Genomic DNA, 17,851 nt, shown 5'->3' on the forward strand with positions numbered 1-17,851 from the left:
GCGCACCCGCCTCGATCGGCAGCCGCCGGGGCCGGAGCTGAGCCAGTGGCGGCCGCCGCCCGCCCGCCGCAGCCTCCAGCCGCCCACCACAACAATAACAGCGGCGGCCGCGGCCGCTGGAGCAGCCGGAGCCGAGCTCCGAGCGGGGGAAGAGCCGCAGAGCCGCCCCCGAGCCCCGCAGCTCACCCCCAGATTCGCGGGGGGAAGGAAAGCGCCCGGCTCCCGGCCCGGAGGTGTCGTTTAAAGAAAGCAACTTTGCCGGGGAGGGGACAAACGGCGCGGGGGCAGCGGCCGGGGGGTGACACCAGCGCGGCGGCTGCGGGGAGCGGCGGGGATGGGCGTGCGGAGCGGCGGCCTCCCGAGAGGGCTCCGGCCCGGGGGGGACCCGGGGGGACCCCGCTGCGGTACCGGCGGCGTTTGGGGAAGGGGGGAACGCAGCTCCGGACCCCCCCAGCGCCACGCGTGGAGCCCCCCCCGCTACCGGCGCTCGGGAAGCTCCTACCGGGGGAGAGCGGCCGGGCAGTGCCGGGGCTGCCGGGGCGGCGGGAGGCCGGGGCCGGGGGGCGAGGCGGCCCCCAGCACCCCCCTAGAGGCGGGCGCTGCCGGCCCCTTCCCTCCTCCCTCCCTGCTCCCTCCCCTCTGATCATGTTGACATATTCACACGGCCCGAAGTACTAGTGATGCTTTGCTGCAGCGTTACAGTTTCCGACACCTTCTTTTTATAACTCGGCGCTGTCCCCCTCCACCCGAGCTGTCAGAACCCCGCCTATGGAGCCTCACAATTGGTCCGAAAGCGTCAAAGAGCCAATCAAGGCGGCTCCAGCTCCCCTGTAACCCATAACACATCCCTACGATCGGGTGCACGCAGAGCACAGACTCACAGGGAATTCTCAGAGCCGAGAGGCTCCTTCTCCCTCTCTCTTCTCTCTCTTTCTCTTTTCCTCTCTTTCTCCCTCCCCCTTTTTTCTCTTCCTTTCTCTTTCCCTCTCACTTTCTCTCTCTTTTATGGAGACAACAGTATAATTCTGGCAGATTTTTTTTTTAAGGCACAGCGAAAGAGAAAGAGAGGGGGAAAAATAAATTAAAAAAAAAAAAAAGGAGGAGGGTGAAAGAAAGAAGAGATCCTGATGGAAATCAGGACACCCTGACCAGCTCCTGCTTGGGGAGCGAGGAAGGCGAGGCGGAAACGAGATTTCCCTACAAGTTTTTGCTGCTGAAGGTTGCTCAGGAGCCTTCCTCGGCCGGCGAGGGGGGGTGGGTTTGTTTGCTTCTTTCTGCTTTCCCTCCTTCCCCAGCCTCTGCTCTGCAGCCTGACCGTACGGAGGAAAGGTGGAGGGGTGGGGGGGAGGGGGAAGAGACCCAGCCACCCTAAAAGAAAACCCAGCTTCGAGCCGTCACCCTCCGCCACGGAAGAAGAGAAGAGGGATTGGGACTAAGAGAAAAAAAGAAGAAGAAAAAAAAAAGGATTTCAGTTTGTCCAGCTCTTCTGCGGCAACAGGAGCAGACAGCGAATCCGGTGGATTTTTTTTCTTCCCTTCTTCGGCGTTTCTTTTCCAGCACAAGGACTTCCACTCAGGAAAAAAACGCAAACAACTAAAAAGCAAAACAAAGCCTCTGAGACAGAACACGAGAAAAAGCAAGAGTAATAATGAACAATCCTGTTAATCCGCTGTCCCGAGGGCTGGGGATGTGCCCCGGCTCGGGAAGTTGTAGGCTGTAGAAGTTCTGCCTCTCCCTCATGTACTGTGCTGTTTAGAGCTTGTTACCCCCAACCCTTTTTTTTTTTTTTTTTTTTTTTTTGGTGCTTTATTGCTGTTATTGTTATTATCTTAATTTTTCTTCTTCGTGATGTGCTGTTAGAAACCACTCCGGGACTACTCCAGCAGTAGGAAGACCGAGGAGTGGAGTGGATGAATTTACCGATGAGAGATCCAGTAATCCCTGGGACAAGCATGGCTTATCATCCCTTTTTACCGCACCGGGCACCGGACTTTGCCATGAGCGCTGTGCTGGGACATCAGCCTCCCTTCTTCCCGGCTCTGGCTTTGCCTCCCAACGGGGCAGCCGCCCTGTCCCTTCCCGGGGCTCTGGCTAAACCCATCATGGATCAGTTAGTGGGGGCTGCAGAGACTGGTATTCCCTTTTCTTCCCTGGGTCACCAGGCAGCAGCCCATCTGAGGCCTTTAAAAACTCTGGAGCCAGAAGAAGAAGTAGAAGACGATCCGAAAGTGCATCTGGAAGCTAAAGAGCTTTGGGAGCAATTCCATAAAAGAGGCACAGAGATGGTGATTACCAAATCGGGAAGGTAGGTCTGGGTCGGGGGTTCGTGCCTTTTCCCCCCCCTCTGTCCCCCACCCCTCAGTCTCTGCACCCCAGCAGGGCAAGGCTCTCTCTCCTCCCTAAATCTCCTTTCACCTGCAGTTCTGGGAAGCTTTAGGCAGCTGAAGATCCGAGCCCGTCTGGGGCACCAGGCTGCCGGGAAAAGCCCAAGCGCGACCCGGCCCTGCTCAGCATGAGCGAGTGCAGGGGGTGAGAGGGTCCCTTCATGGTTCAGTAGCTTAATGCTTGCTGGAGAAGACTGGGAGCAGGAAGAAAATAATTTGGGGTTGGCAAAGGGGATGGCCTGGTTTTCAGCCTCGCTACACACAGATTTTCTTCCTTAAGAAAGGGGAATGAAGGAAAAATCCTTTGGAGAGGCGTCTGGCTGCTGCTGGGGCAGGAGGGCAGATAGGCTCGGCGTGTCAGGCTGTGCCTCTCTCTGTGCTGGGATCTCGGCTGGGTTTGTGCTGGCTGGTTATGTCTGGAAATGTACAGAAAAGCTGACAAAACTCCCCAGCCGTCCTGCAGCCGCTGCAGGAGTGGCAGGGAAGGGTTTGCAGCTCCGCGCTGCCTGTCCCTGTATTTATGTAACCTTCACGTGGGAATGAATGAACACACACGGCGCGTCCACGCTCGGCATTTCTGCTTTTTATAGGTTTACCCGTCTGAAATCTCTCTCTATATTCGCTACTCATTGACATCTGGACTCTTTTACAACTCTACCTATTGCTGTGATGATACGTAGGGTGAAAACCTCCTTTGCACCCGGGTGTTTTTCTAAGGGGCTCTTTGAGAAACCTCCCAAACTCCCCTCATGTGATTTGCCAGGAGAATTACTCGAGGAAGCCACTCCTGAAAAGTCTTCTTAGATGGCCTTCAGCTGCCTTACTGGAGCTTCGCCTATTTGCAAAGCACCAGTTGCAGGCTACAGGCTCAGGGGAAAAAAAATAAATAGAAGCCCTTAAAAGCAGCAAGGAGAAAAAAAATTCTCCTCGCCCGTTTTACTGCTTTCCCGAAGTTTTTTCTGTTAATTGTGGTCAAAAGTTTTTGCGTGAAAGCCTCGGCCAGTATTAAGAGCTCTTACATGTTGCAAAGTCATGTGTTTCCTTTTAAGTTGAGATTTGCTGAATGCCAACCACTCGATATAATAAACAGCAAATTTGTGGTATCCTGTTGCAGTTTGGAGCCGGAGCTGGGAGCGGAGGGGAGCGGGGATTGCAGAGAACCCTGGGCACAGGGGGGGATCCCCGGCTGGCCGGAGCACGGGGAGAGCCCCGGCAGCCACGCTGCCCTCGCTGGGGGTTTTTATTCTCGTCTGCGAAGTGTAAAACTCCGCACTTTATCGGGAGCCTGGGTTGAAATAGTTCAGACGATTTATTTTATCGGGGTGCGATCAGCTCCCATTTCTTTGTTTAGCAGGCAAAAAGGAAACTAATGAGAGATCAGAGAGCTCCAAATGGGCCTTTGCTGTTTAGGAATGGCAGAGAGAGGTAGGCGCCTGCTGATTTCTAGGGAATGTGTACCTTTCTCATCCAGGGACCATTTTCTCCTGCAACTTTTAAGCATTTGAGAAACCTTTTCGCTGGGGGCGGGCGGGGGGGGGGGGGGGGGCGGAGGAGAGGAAACCTCTTTTTGCTGGACACAGACTTTGCTGCTTTTGAGAGCTGAAGAAGTCGCTTGGTAGACACGCTACCAAAATCCAGAAGCTTATTTAAACGCTGTAATTAATTTCATTTTATTTTTCTCTTGTCTTTTCTTCCCCCCACTTCCTCCCTCCCCCCTCTGCCCATAGGAGAATGTTTCCTCCATTTAAAGTGAGATGCACTGGACTGGATAAAAAGGCCAAGTACATTTTATTGATGGATATTGTGGCGGCTGATGATTGTAGGTACAAATTCCATAATTCCCGGTGGATGGTAGCCGGCAAGGCTGACCCTGAAATGCCAAAGAGAATGTACATCCACCCGGACAGCCCGGCCACCGGCGAACAATGGATGTCCAAAGTCGTCACCTTTCACAAGCTGAAGCTCACTAACAACATCTCTGACAAGCACGGATTTGTGAGTGCCTTTTACACCTTCCTTTGCCCCCCTTTTCCCCTCCCTCGCCCCTGGCCGGAGCAGGGGGTCCCGGGGGGTGTGCCTGGAACTCGGCGGCTGCTCGGCCGGGCAGGTCCCGCTGGCAGCTCCGGCGGGCGGCCGAAATGAGGGGAAAACGGGGCAGAAAGACCTCCCCACGCACCCGGGGACGGGCATCTGGCCGGGTTATAACAGTCCTTGATTTTTCCTCCTGCTGGGGTCAGGATTAAAGCCTGGAGTTTGCTCTGTAACCTCCCCGTGCCATGCAGCGTTAACTTTAGGGATACATTTCCAGAGCAGCGCAACTCGATATTTCTCAGAGCTGCGGTGACTTTATATATCTATATATATTTTTAATAAAGTCGATCGCACTTTCTAAGCGTAGGAAAACGATATGCATATGTGTATAAAGGGCTTAAAGGCCTAAGTACGCAAACGTTTAAATCTATATTAATCTGGATAATGTAAAGCAAGCCGGAGTGAAAATAAACAGGGACCAAAAGCAGAGGTCAAGTTGCCCATTCATGTCTATCCACTCCTTTACATTTACCGGGTGTGCAGAGATAAAAACTTACCCTGAGAGTGAAATCAAACAAACCTGCTGATAAGTGCTCTGTCGATCCTGGCCATTTCTTTCTATTCCTGGGAAAGCCTCCGCCTCGGAGCCGGGGCTCGCTGGTGGTGGCCGCGGCCAAGGGATCTCTAATGTGCCGAAGATTGCATTTGCTGCTGTGATTTGATTAAACGATACATTTTTGCCGTTCGCAGAAGGCCTTAAGTGAATTGGGGCACGCAATTAGACCGAGCCGAGGCTCTCGTGGTGGTGTTGCAACTGTAGCTGCTGCTCCTGCTTTACTTGATTTTATTTTATTTTTTTACACTTTGAAATCAAAAGACATTGCTGCCGGAGCCCAAACGGGTTCTCCCCCTCTCCGAGCAGAGCTCTGAGGGGATTCCCCCCTCTCTCCTCTCCTTCGAGAGGTCCAGCGAGAGCCTAACCCGGGCGAGCTGGAGCTGTCAGTACTTTCAGTTGGATGCTGCGAGGCGTGTGCGTGTGTTTGGAGTGTGCTTGGCGGGGAGGAGGAGTGAGGGGAGGAAGGAGAGGGAAGGCAAATTAGCAAGAGAAAGTGCCGATGGCTGGGGAAATGCTGCTCCTGCTGACCGTCTTCTTTCCCCCCCTCCTGCCCTCTCTGCTGCCGGCCGCTGCCCCCCCCAGACCATTTTAAACTCCATGCACAAGTACCAGCCCCGGTTCCACATCGTCCGAGCCAACGATATCCTCAAGCTTCCTTACAGCACGTTCAGGACCTACGTTTTCCCGGAGACTGAATTCATCGCAGTGACCGCATACCAGAATGATAAGGTAAGGAGATTAAGAGAGGATTTGTTTTACGTGTTTTGGCTTTTAAGAGAACTTTTACTCTGCATTGTTCCCTTAAAACTCACGAAGCCCATCCTGCTTTTCTCTCTCTTTCTCTCCCCCTTCATCTTTTCCCCCAAAACCTCCTTGATCCAACTTCGGGGAAGGCGCTGGGGGAGGGGGTCGAGCACTCTCCTAATACCGACATCGGGGAAGGCAATTAAAAGGAGGGAGGACTTGGGGTGAGGGGGAGATTGTTTAGGGGTTTTCTACCTTTTTTTTCCCCTCCCCAGTATGAGGAAAGGGATGGGGTGGGGTTTGCTGCTCTTAGTGTGGATTTAATCTAAGATGCATCAGGGAAAAAAAAAATTAATAAAAAAGACTCGGCTCCGTGTGTCGAAAGACAGAGTGGGGAGAGCAGCGGGGCTGAGATTTTGTAATTCTTCCTGGCCTTTGTGCTGTTTTAGCTCCTTTAACAGCAATTGGCAATAAGGCTGGAGCGCACGTCTGGTTCCTATTATTATTATATTATGATATTTTTTTTTGCATCCTGCAGTGTTTTACTATTTTTTGTGGTGCAGAAATATGCTCTGGTCAGAGAGGGGTATCTCGCTTGAATTTAGCTGGAAGGGCTGAAAAAGCCCGTGTGAGAAAGTTTTGCAGCGCTGCAAACGCTGCCTTTCCATTGCTGCTGGTTTATTGTCGCTTGCGATGAAGGTGGTATATTCAGGAGAGTGGCAAACGGCGAATTTACGATTATTAAGTCAAGTGCAAGGAAGGGAAGGAGCCAAAAAAGGGGCTTTGATTTTTTTTGTTGTCTGTGAATTACAACTTTGCGTTCGCCTGCGTTGAGCGCAGAGGTTCTGGATGCGCAGCGCCGCTCGCTGCAGCTCCCCTGTGCCCCTCTCTGCCCCTCTCATCCTTCACCGTAAAAAAATCGGGGCTGAAAAGGGGGGGTCTGTACCCTTCTGCCCTCGGTCTCCAAAAAACCGCTTCCCCCTCGGGGCTCGGGCTATTTTCCTCTCTCTCTGCAGCCAGGCACTTGCAAGGAAACTGAAAGAAAATGGGTGTACAGAGAGTAGACTTTGCTTTGGGACTTTATCAGCAGGGCTGGCCGGCCCGCTCTATCAGCTGGGGGCGGCAGGGTTGAAGGACAGAAATGAGCATATTTGTGTGATTGCCATGAAATCGGCTGGGAAGCGGCGTGCGGAAGCGGCGGGGAGCCCTCGGCTGGGCGCGGGGGGAGCAGAAGGCACGGCCGGGAGCACCTGGATTAAAAGTCCCGCTGGTTTTAGCAGTGGGGTTTTCCTGCTCCCTCCTGCTCCCTCCTGCTCCCGTGTGTGCGGCGCGGAGCGTGACTCGGGAGCCAGGGCCGCTCCTGCTCGCACTCGGAGTTTCCTTTTCGGGGTCACCCTCTGCTCCTAAATTGGGGATCGCTGTGCTTGCAGCCCGGCCCGAGATCGGGAATGGAGCGGTGGGGAGGCGGCGTTCCTGTTGCCACTGCTCGCATCCTGTTCACATTCCGGCCGGGCTGTGAATTCGGCTTCGTGCACCGTAGGCACGGGCACCCGGCATTGCGGGATGCCCCGTACCCCCCATCCCTCCCAACAGCCATTCCTGAACCCCCAGGAAACCCAAACCAAAAAACTTCCACACACAACCCCCCAAAAAATATGAGCTGGCTGCTGGCAACCCTGGCGCCCCAACACACATGGAGCATAATGCGATTATATAAAGTATTTTATTATAGCGAGGGGGTGGGTATGATTCCTTTGCGGTTTAATTATGGTATTTAAAGAGTTTTAAGCACAGGCATAACTTGCATGGATCTCATTGCATGGCTCAATTAATTCCAATGTGGTGGCAGCAACACGGGGCTCTTTCATTGCCACCACGGTCCAGGTCACCGGCCAGCCCGGTGGGGGATTGGGGGTGAGCTGCCTCCAAACAGCTTGGAAAACACATGGATTCACCCAAAATCCAGGGACCTTTGCCCCCTGCCCTGTCCTACTCCTGCCAGCACTAGGGGAACTGGGAAGAGTGGGGTTTGCTGTTGTTTTATAACACAAAAATCTCCTTATTCTGCCCCAATCCCTTGGCTATTTTTTTTTTCTCTCTATCCTATAGATCACGCAATTAAAAATTGACAACAACCCCTTTGCCAAAGGTTTTCGGGACACCGGGAATGGAAGGAGGGAAAAGAGGTGAGTCTGGCTGGATTCTTTGCAGGCGCCTCGTTTGGTTTGCATGTGTTAAGCTCAGAACACGAGCAGAGGTCAAAATCACCTTGCCTTGCCTCCAAACCACACTTCCCCCCGCCAAAATCCATAAGGATCTTGGCGTTAATAGCGTCAAACGGATTGCATGGGAATTCTTTCCTGCTTTCCACGTTTAGTTTTCACGTCACAGGGGATGACTGGCCAAAGGGAGTGCAGTACATTGAGCAAATATTGCTAGAGAAAAGCTTTCCCTTACAAATTTGAGAGGGAATATTACAGTGTAGTTTGGATGTGGGACTGGAGAAGAGGGACAAGTGAGGGCTGAGCACTGCTTGAATCTCCTCTGGCATTTTTCTGGGGATTGCCTGGAAAAGAGTAAAATGGAGGAGAAACACAGAAAGAAACACAGAAATGGAGGAGAAACACAGAAATAGAGGAGAAACACAGAAATGAACTGTTTGGACAGAGATATCTCATGAATATGGAAGTAATTAATGATAGAAGAGTCTTTATTTTTTCCAAAAGCAGCAGGACAGAGTTTGTGGCCCAGGTAGGCAGACAGAACTGTTTATAATGGGACTCGAGACTTTTATTTTTAATATAAGGAGAAAATACAGGGAGAAAAAAGGGACAATTTTTTTCCTTTAATGGGGGATATGTCTGTTTTGTTGTGTTACAGGAGACAAGATATTTTAGCCATTTGCACAGGGGGTTAGATAATGAATAAATAGATCTGTTTCTCTTTTTTCAAACAAACAACAAAATAAAAAGGTGGGGAAAACGTGGTGTAAACCAAGAAGCCTCTCTCCCTGCCCAGCACACACACAAACATGCACACGCCAGCTCCTCTTGTCCATCAGTGTGAAAATAAAGCCAGCGCTGGAGCCACAGGACGGAAATGATTTCTAATTTCTCTAAATATAAATAGATTTTTTACTCCGGGTTAATTGTTGGTGAAAAGATTACATAAAGTGCCTAACAAAATAACCACTTCCTAGCAATCTTAGCAACCATTACGATGGCTCATATCTCTGGAACATCCTTGCCTTTTAAAAGCTAATCTCCAGGGAATGCTTCCCTCTCCCCTCCGCCCCTTGTCTTTAATATCAGCCCTCGCTGAGGAGCTGCTCACGCTTCCAAGAAAACTCCTCTCATTAGCAGCCAAGCCCTGCCTGCCAGAAACGCGCTCTCCTCCTCGAGGGGACCGTGGCTCTGAATTCCCCCGTGCTCCTGGTGCCCCGATGGGAGCTGCAGGAGGGGCTGGGGAGCAGGGGGGGTCCCGGGGGGCTCTGGGGACCCTCTCCCAGCGGGTTCTGTGCCCGCAGGAAGCAGCTGACCCTGCAGTCCATGCGGGTGTACGATGAGAGGCAGAAGAAGGAGAATCCCACCTCGGACGAGTCGTCCAATGAGCAGACGGCCTTCAAGTGCTTTGCCCAGTCCTCCTGTCCTGCCGTGCCTGCCGTGGGCACCTCCAGCCTCAAAGGTGAGAGCTGTGGCCCCTGGTCTCCTCTGGGAGAGCCTGGGTGCCCGCTCTGTGGTGGCAAATCCTGGCCTGCACCACTGCCCTCTGGCTCTGGCCTGTTTTCCTTCCTCCCTTCTTTCCTTACCTCTTCCCTTCTTTTCTCATGTTTTTTCTCTTTGCTCTCTTCTCTCTATTCTTTCTCTGTTTAGTTTTTCTGCCCTCTCTTTCCTTCTTTCCCTTGCTCTTCTTCTTGTTTCCTTTCTTTTTTTCCTTCCCTCTCCTCCCTTCTCCCCCTTCACTCTCCTCTCTCTGCCTTCCTCACTCTTCCTCTCCCTCTCCCTCCCAGCCTCCCTCTCCCCTTGCTGCACATTCATCCCTCCCCTCTTTGGTTCAGAAAGGAGCCAGCTCCGAGTCAAGGGAGCAAAGACAGACCACGGGGCAAAAGTTCAAAACTGGAGTCACTCCATTAATATCCCTCACTGAATCTGTTACTAGAGGAAGGATCTTTCCCCTGGATACAGTCGCGAACTTTGTTATAGAAAAGTCACCCTGGGTTTCTCCGTGCGGGGTTGGGAGCTGTCTGCAGCTCTCTCGTATGTATTAATCCATCCCGGGCCGGGGGGGCAGGGGGAGGAGGAAACAACCTCCTTTTTGTAGTTGCTTTACTCATTTTTTTTCAAGGCCTGCCGAGCTGAGGGGAGGGGAGCCGGGAGGGGACCCGAAAAGCAAAGCAGAGCTTCGCACCTGGGGCGCTGAAATTAGGAGATGAAGTGCAGAGGAATCCAGGGAAGCCGTGTGCATGTGTTTGGGGAGAAGGGGGGCCTAGGGCGTGATGAAGACGGCTGCGGGATGTCCCTGTGAGCCTTTGCAAAGTTTGCCCGTTGAAAGGGATGAAAACTTTGGAAAACTTTGTAGGAGACTCATCCCCAAGGCCCTCCAGCCCTGTCCCGAGGTTGCTGCTGTCCCGTTCCTCCTCTACCCCCGCTGCAGCCGGGGAGGGAAGGGGGGGTCCCTGGGGGCTCCGGCAGCCCCGGGGAGCTCCGGGGAGCAGAGCTGCTGGCCCCGGGCCCGCCCGGCTGGGGGGTCGCTCCTCTGGGCCGCTGCTTTGTTTCGCAGCCAAATTCGCTGCGTTGTGAAAAACTCGGGCTGGCTTGGACGGGGCGGGCGGTGGGAGCCGGGGGCTGTATTTATTTATATAATAATAAAGAAAAGGAAGGATTTCCACACAAACCTCTGGCCGGCCAGGAAGCGTCTCTGCCCCCTCTCCCAGCCCGGTGGGGATTTCGGGATGTGCAGCGCCGGATCCCAGCCCCGGGCCCCCTTTGTCTTGCAGATCTCTGCCCCAGCGAGGGAGACAGCGATGCAGACAGCAAAGACGATCCCTTGCTAGAAGGAAACGAGTCGGGCAAAATCAGCACGACCACCGCCGCCACCCCAGCGCCGGCCAGCTCCGCTGCCACTGCGGGGGACGACCCCCGGGACAAGGGCGGCAGCCCCTCCAAAAGCCACTTCTTCCCCGGGGACTCGGCAGGCAGTCGGAGCCGAGAGAGGACTGAGAAAGCCCCTCCGGACTCCCGGCACAGCCCGGCTACCATCTCTTCCAGCACCCGGGGGGGAAGCCTGAGCGGCGAGGAACTGAAAAGCCCCCTCAGGGACGGCCCCAAAGTAGATGAGAACCGACTGCTGGGGAAAGAGCCCTTCACCCCCCTGACGGTCCAAACCGACAGCACGGCCCACCTGAGCCAGGGACACTTGCAGAACCTCGGCTTTCCCCCTGCCCTGGCCGGCCAGCAGTTCTTCAACCCGCTGGGGAACGGGCACCCGCTGCTGCTGCACCCCGGGCAGTTCGCCATGGGGGGAGCCTTCTCGGGCATGGCCGCGGGCATGGGGCCCCTCCTCGCCACCGTCTCGGGGGCGTCCGCCGGGGTCTCGGGACTGGACAACACGGTCATGGCCACGGCGGCGGCCCAGGGACTCTCGGGAGCATCGGCGGCTGCTTTGCCTTTCCATCTGCAGCAGCACGTCCTGGCTTCACAGGTACCGCGTTCCCTCCGGGCCGGGGGGCTCCGAGCCTGGGGACGGGGGGGGGCAGCGGGCACCTCCTTGAAATTCCCCGCGTCCGTGTCCCCCCCAGAGCCCCTCTCGGGGCCGGTCACGGGGCCTGGCAGCAGGTCGGAGGAGGGAAAGCTGTGGGCGGGGAGGGTGGCCCAGCGTGATCTCCCTGAGCTCTCCCACCCTCCCCGCTGTCCTCCAGAGCCCCGGGGCGCGTCCCGGCCCGCGGAGCGGAGCCGCTGTCGGGGGGGATGTGCCCGGGGCTGCCCTGCGGAGCGGGAGGGGGGCTGGACCTGCGGGTAAAGGGCGCAAGAGAATCTCCCGGTGCGGGGGGAGAGTGGGGGAGAGACCCCACGGCCATTTGGCCCCCGGTGGGAGCGGGGCCGTGCAGGGCAGAGCCCGGGCAGGGTGTGCCCCATCGCCCCCGTGTTTCTGGCCGGGGCAGCGGGAGCACAGCTCTCACCCCCGGCAGCTGCGTGCGCGGGGCAGCACCTGGTGCCGTGCGGGCCGGTAACCCTTTCCTCTCTCTCCTCCCCTCCCGCAGGGCCTGGCCATGTCTCCCTTCGGCAGCCTTTTCCCCTACCCCTACACCTACATGGCAGCGGCGGCCGCCGCCTCCAGCGCCGCTTCCAGCTCGGTGCACCGGCACCCGTTCCTGAGCGCCGTGCGGCCGCGGCTCCGCTACAGCCCCTACCCGCTGCCCGTGCCGCTGTCGGACGGCAGCAGCCTCCTCACCACCGCCCTGCCCGGCCTGGCCGCCGGCTCCGGAGAGGCCAAGGCGGGCGGGCTGAGCGCCAGCCCCGGCTCCGTGCCCCTGGACTCCGCCTCGGACCTCACCAGCCGCTCCTCCACGCTCTCGTCCGGCTCCGTGTCCCTGTCCCCCAAGCTGGGCGCGGACAAGGAGGCGGCCACCAGCGAACTGCAGAACATCCAGCGCCTGGTCAGCGGGCTCGACCCCAAGCAGGACAGATCCCGCAGCGGCTCCCCGTAACCCCCCGGCCTCCGGGAGCTCATTTCAAATCCGTCTCGCAGTGCACTTTGTTTGAAAGAAACCACATCCTCCACCCCGCGAGTGTTTGTTTTTTACCCCCTTCTTTATTTTGGTTTTTTTTTCCTTCCGACTTCTATTTTCTTTTTTTTTAACATATAAAATCCCGCGGCGTTTAGCAACAAAAAGGTATCTGGTGGAGCAGGGAAAAAAGGGTCGGGGATGGGGGAGCGCTGGGTCGGAGGCTCCTCACAGGGATCGAGGCACCGGTGGGGTTTGTGGCATCCTCCTTTAATTTTCTTTTTTACCAGTGTAAAAAAAAAATAAAACCCAAAACCAAAACACACCGGAAAAAAAAAAAAGAAAAAAAAAGAGAAAAAAAACTAAAAGAAAAAAATAAAACAAAAAAAAATCAAACAAACTTATGAATAAAAATAAAGTAAGAGAAGTGATTTTTTTCTCTCCGAAAGAAAAGTGTGTAACTAACTCACGTATTGGTTCTTCAACAGTTGTTTCCTGGGCGGGTTGTTGACCACAACCCCCTTAGTCGATATTAAGGGAAGCTGTGTGTTTAAAATATTATTGTGATGTCTGAGAGCCAGTTGGTGGCTTTTTTTTTTTTGCATGTTCCAGAGTAGTCTGCTTTTTTTTTTTTTTTTTTTGAGGGGGGGTGGTGATATTTTTAATTCAGTGGGGTTTTGTTGTTTATTTTTAATGCTCGTTTCAAATCCCAGGGAAAAAATTATTATTAATAATAATAAAAACAAAAATAAGACCTTTGTCCCTCTACCTTAAACATCCTCCCTTGTAGCAACAAAAATAAGACGTGTAGTTGGAAAGAAAAAAAAAAGTGAATTTATTTTATCTAAAAACCTCTGTAGCTCGACTGTAGATTTATCACAGCTTTCCCTCTTTAATTGTATATGCAATAACAAGGTTTAACATACTGAGAAGAAGAAAAGAGTGGACACTATTATTAAAACAAAGTATTTATGTAATTATTTGATAACTCTTGTAAATACGTGGAATATGAATACTCGAAATTAAACTTTAATTTATTGACATTGTACATATCTCTGTAAATACGACTGCAGCGGTGTTCTTTTTTTTCCTTCTGTTTTTATTTTTAGTCGTTTTCATTTCAAGTTGGTAATTCCTTTAAACATAGATCCCGACCCAGAGGAGAAATTCCCCCATTTGTGAGGGCTCCGTTTCTAAATCAGAGCTCAGCCCAGGAAAACCTCGTCCTTTGGTCAAGGAGCCGAATGCAAAAGGCAAAGCAGAAAGAAACCAAATTATTCAAAGACCTTAAAAAAATCAAAGAGAGAAAAAGACAAAGCAGTGTGCCATGGTAGCTTTTAATCCTCGATTTCTTCGGTGTTCAAAATGTCAACAACCACAAAATTATATATGTTTATACACGACAACAGGCTTCTCCAGTGGCTTGAGAGAAAAAAAAAAAAAAGTGGTGAAGATTCTAGGATTTTCTGTACTTTATTATTTTTGCCCGTTTCCTCAGTGCATCAGAAAACAACCCCGCAATGGAGTTTCACTACTGTGCTTATTGTTGTCTTTGTTTGAGTGAGTGCATATTTTCTTGGGTTGAAAGTCAGGTGCTCAGAGCTGGTTCAAAGAAAAAAAAAAATGAAGGTATATTTTGTGTTATATAAATGTTGAGAAGTTCTTGCTATTTTTTTTTTTCTGTAATTCCCCCCCCCCCTTTTAAAAGTCACTGAAGTTTCAATAAATTTTTATTGAAATGTCTTGGGCGTACTGTGAAATGCCTTCACCCCAACCCTCCCCGAAGTGCCTGGGAGGATGGAGGGGTTGAAAGATATATATCCCTCTTCTGCCTTTCTCCTCCACCCCCTTTCCCGTTCCCAATATTAAGATATTTCTCCTGCAAGGAGCTAGTACGAACCAGTCGAGATTGTGTCATTGGAATTGTTGGGGGGGAAGGACGAGTTTTAAGCAAGCTGTTTAATGTACCTTTTCCGTCTTTATCCCTCTCGCTTTTAAAGTCGATCCAGAGGCTACTAAAGTCACCCCTTTTAATGGAACAATATTAAGTGGCGTTTGAAAAGTTAATGAGAAAGGCTCAGCTATGCTTTTATCTGTCATAAATTAATAACGCAAAAGTGAAGAATTAGAGAATAGATTGGTTAAATTTTAATGCAGAGCCCTCCTTCAAAGTTTCCAGGTAAAGTGCTCAGGAGTTGATGCTGCTGCTGGGCTCGTTTTCCTCTCCCGTCCGAGCAGAGGATTTGGCTTTCCCAGTTAGTTATCACCTGGAAATACATGGGGTTTTTAATATCTATTTCCTCCCCCTTTTATTGGAATCGCCCCTTTTTGCCCTTGGGCTCGTGATATATCGAGATTAAGCTGGAAAACGGCTGGAACGGGGACAGACATCCAGGCTGGACCAGTGGCCTGGGAGGTCACTGAGAGGAGAGCTGAGGAGAGCTGGCAGCCCCTGCTGTACCTCTGCCAGTCTATGAGCACATCCTTTAGCAGAACATATATATTTCTTGTTAATGAGATTTTTTTTCCCCCCATCCCTTCAACAGTTAGTGGCCCGTATATTGAAAAGCGATTCATCGTCCGCCAGTAATAAATATTATAAGGATGTACTTCCAGCCTGTATCCTGTTTTATGCTCTGCCTGCCCCTCGGCCCGCAGCCCCCGGTTCCTGCGCCGGCGAGATAAAGGGAGATCCAGGGGGTAAAAGTGGCCGTGAAGTTGTGGTTTTTTTGGTTGTAGGTTTTTTTTTTTTTTTTTTTTCCCGATTTTTTAATTTAAAAATTCCCCCACGAACATGAAACTGTTCCCCTTCGTGGGGGAACGGCGGGACCCTTCCCATTTCAGCTTGGGGATGGGGGTTTTGTTTAAATCCACAATGTTTGAGCGGCAGAAAGGTTTGGGCTGAGTTTGAGCAGGAGTTTTTGTCTCCCTCTTCTTCCCCCACCTTCGGATGGCCCAAGGTGACGGCTGCTGGAAATGTCACTTGAGCCGATGCTCCCCTGAGCTGGCCTGGCCGAGCAGGGGCTTTCGGGGATAGAGGTGGTGGCAGGTCGGGCCAAAGAAATGATAAAAAAAAAAAAAGAAAAAAAAAATCCACGCGAAGAAGGAGGCAGCGGCTGTGCAGGCAGCCCGGCCCGAAGGCTGCAGCCCCACACGGATCCTCCACACGGGTGGGAGCTGGAGCCGCTCCGGGACGGGGACTCCGGGGCCGAGGGGAGCAGGACGGCGGGACAGAGCCCTGGGACAGCCATCCCCGCCCGGGGAGCAGCTTTCCCCTCTGCGCTGAGCTCCGGCCTCAGCGGCAGCGCCGAGGCTCCGGTCCATGACAGACCCCGGCCCCTCGCCCCATCCCTTTGCCTTCAGCAATCACGCGGGGACCTCAATTTTTTCCCTCTCTCAGCTGCTGGTCCCCCAAACGGCTCTTAGAGGGGGAGAGCCGCTCTGATCTGTGTATGAGTGGGGAAAATGTCTTGGTTGGCGAGGAATTCACTGCTGATGGTCAGGAGGAAAGCAACAGACACCCACCCCAGGCCCCCCTTGCCCATCTCGCTGTCCTGCCAGCCAGGAGCCGCCCCGCAAGCCAGGCAGGCACCGGCAGCCCCGGGGCGCCGCAACCCCCGAGCTCACCATTCATTCTTTGTAAGGCTGAGGGTGCAGCCTGATTGCTTCAAACCCTCACTTTTCCACGGGCCTAATGCTGACCTCCCCCTCGCCATGCCCTTGCAAGAAATCCGTGTACCGCAGGTGTAACTCTGACTTGCAAATGGCTTTATCTCCTGTGTATCTTATTTGTATATAGTAACGTTAATGAGTAACTCTTGTGGCGCTTGTGGAAGGAGGTAAACAGCGAGCAATCTCTGTGGATTATCCTGTCTATTACTCACCTGGCGCCTGTCTTGATATCCTCAATGGTTTTATGGCTGATGCAGGCGACCCGGCGCTGGGTGGGGGTGGCCGGCGGCGGGGGGGCTCCGGCGGGGCGGCGGCGCCACCTCTCGGGCAGCCCGAGCAGCGCCCCGAGACCCCCGAAAGGAGCCACGGCCCGTGGGAGGGGGCACAGAACGCCCCGAACTCGGGGGAACTCGGGGCGTGCTGGGGTGGGGGGAGCCAGCATCCCACACCCCCCACCCCGACCCCTGGGCGGGCAGCGCGGCAGCTCCCGCAGGCTCTGCTGGGAGCCGGGCTGAGTTTAACCCACGGGAGTTTTAGCCCCGAGTCCAAAGTCTCTGGGAAAGCGGGGCTGCGGCCGCCCCGCGGGGATAGAAGGAGCGGGATGGAAGGAGCGGGATGGAAGGAGCGGGGATGGAAGGAGCACGGAGCGCTCCCCGGAGCGGCAGCGGCAGCGCCCGGGGGGCAGCGCGACACCGACACCCCGGCGGGCCCGGCACCCGCTGTCGCCGGCGCGCTCGGCCCACGCTCCGCTATTAGTTAATTATTGATTGATTACAAGTGAAAATTTATGACCCTCTCTACCCCCCGCCCCCCCGCAGCCTCCCGGTCCCTCGCACGCACACACGCTCCTGCCCTCTGCAAACACTCCGGGGGAGGCGGGAGGCGTGTTGTTGTTTTTGGCCTTGACAGCTTCCAGGAATATGAAATATTTAAGCCCTTCGGTCGATCTCCCGTACCCTGGACGTCCCTTTTTTTTTTTTTAGGTCTTTTTTCTGTCTTTTTTTAATATTTTTTTTTTCCTTCCCCGCTTTCATGTCCCGGCTCGGAGGCTCCCGCGGCGGCCGAGCCCCCTCCCCGCAAACAGCCGGCGTGCGGACTCGGAGCACGCCAGGCCTCGCAGATCAAAGGGACCTCTCCGGCCTCTGCACAAGGGAAGAAAAAAAAATAAAAAAGACAAAAAAAAAAGTTTGATTTCTTTAACGATTGTTCGTAAAAATCTTGGAAGCAGGGACCATCCGCCTCCTCCCTCGCTTTGGGCTGCAGGATTGCACCGGCAAACGATTTTGGGAAGGCAGAAAGAGAGTTTGGGAGAAGGGAAGAGAAAAGAAAAGAGGGAAAAATTAAAAATATAAAGGAGTTGCTTGAAATTTAGCGGCCGTGCAGGAGCCGTCTCGGGTGGGAGCCCCAGCCACAGCCCCCGGTGGGCAGCGGGGCCGGGGCCGCTTTGGGACGAGCGCTCCCCAAAATGGGGAGGACTCCGAGCCCCTGAGCGTGCCGGTGGCTGTGCGGGGACACTCCCGGGGGGACACTGGCCAGGGGGACACTCGCCAGCTCCTGCCGGCACGGCCGGGGCGAGGGGCGCTGCCAGAGGGTGACCGGAGCGCGGCCCCGGCCGGGGCTGAGAGGCGGACGGACGGACGGACGGAGGGATGGCTGACGGACGGAGCGGTTGTTTGCCGT

General features: G+C 53.9%; 1 protein-coding gene across 1 annotated transcript; it reads left to right on the top strand.

Moving 5' to 3' along the window:
- Nucleotides 1-735: 735 nt before the first annotated feature.
- TBX3 (T-box transcription factor 3) lies at nucleotides 736-13,542 on the top strand. The gene is made up of 8 exons (XM_077187885.1): nucleotides 736-1,254; nucleotides 1,861-2,305; nucleotides 4,112-4,379; nucleotides 5,614-5,760; nucleotides 7,885-7,961; nucleotides 9,302-9,459; nucleotides 10,772-11,475; nucleotides 12,035-13,542. The coding sequence occupies exons 2-8, from the start codon at nucleotides 1,911-1,913 to the stop codon at nucleotides 12,479-12,481; spliced, it is 2,196 nt and encodes a 731-aa protein (XP_077044000.1). The 5' UTR covers nucleotides 736-1,254; nucleotides 1,861-1,910; the 3' UTR covers nucleotides 12,482-13,542.
- Nucleotides 13,543-17,851: the final 4,309 nt, after the last annotated feature.

The sequence above is a fragment of the Agelaius phoeniceus genome, chromosome 18 (assembly GCF_051311805.1).
Source record: "Agelaius phoeniceus isolate bAgePho1 chromosome 18, bAgePho1.hap1, whole genome shotgun sequence".
NCBI classification, from domain to species: domain Eukaryota; kingdom Metazoa; phylum Chordata; class Aves; order Passeriformes; family Icteridae; genus Agelaius; species Agelaius phoeniceus.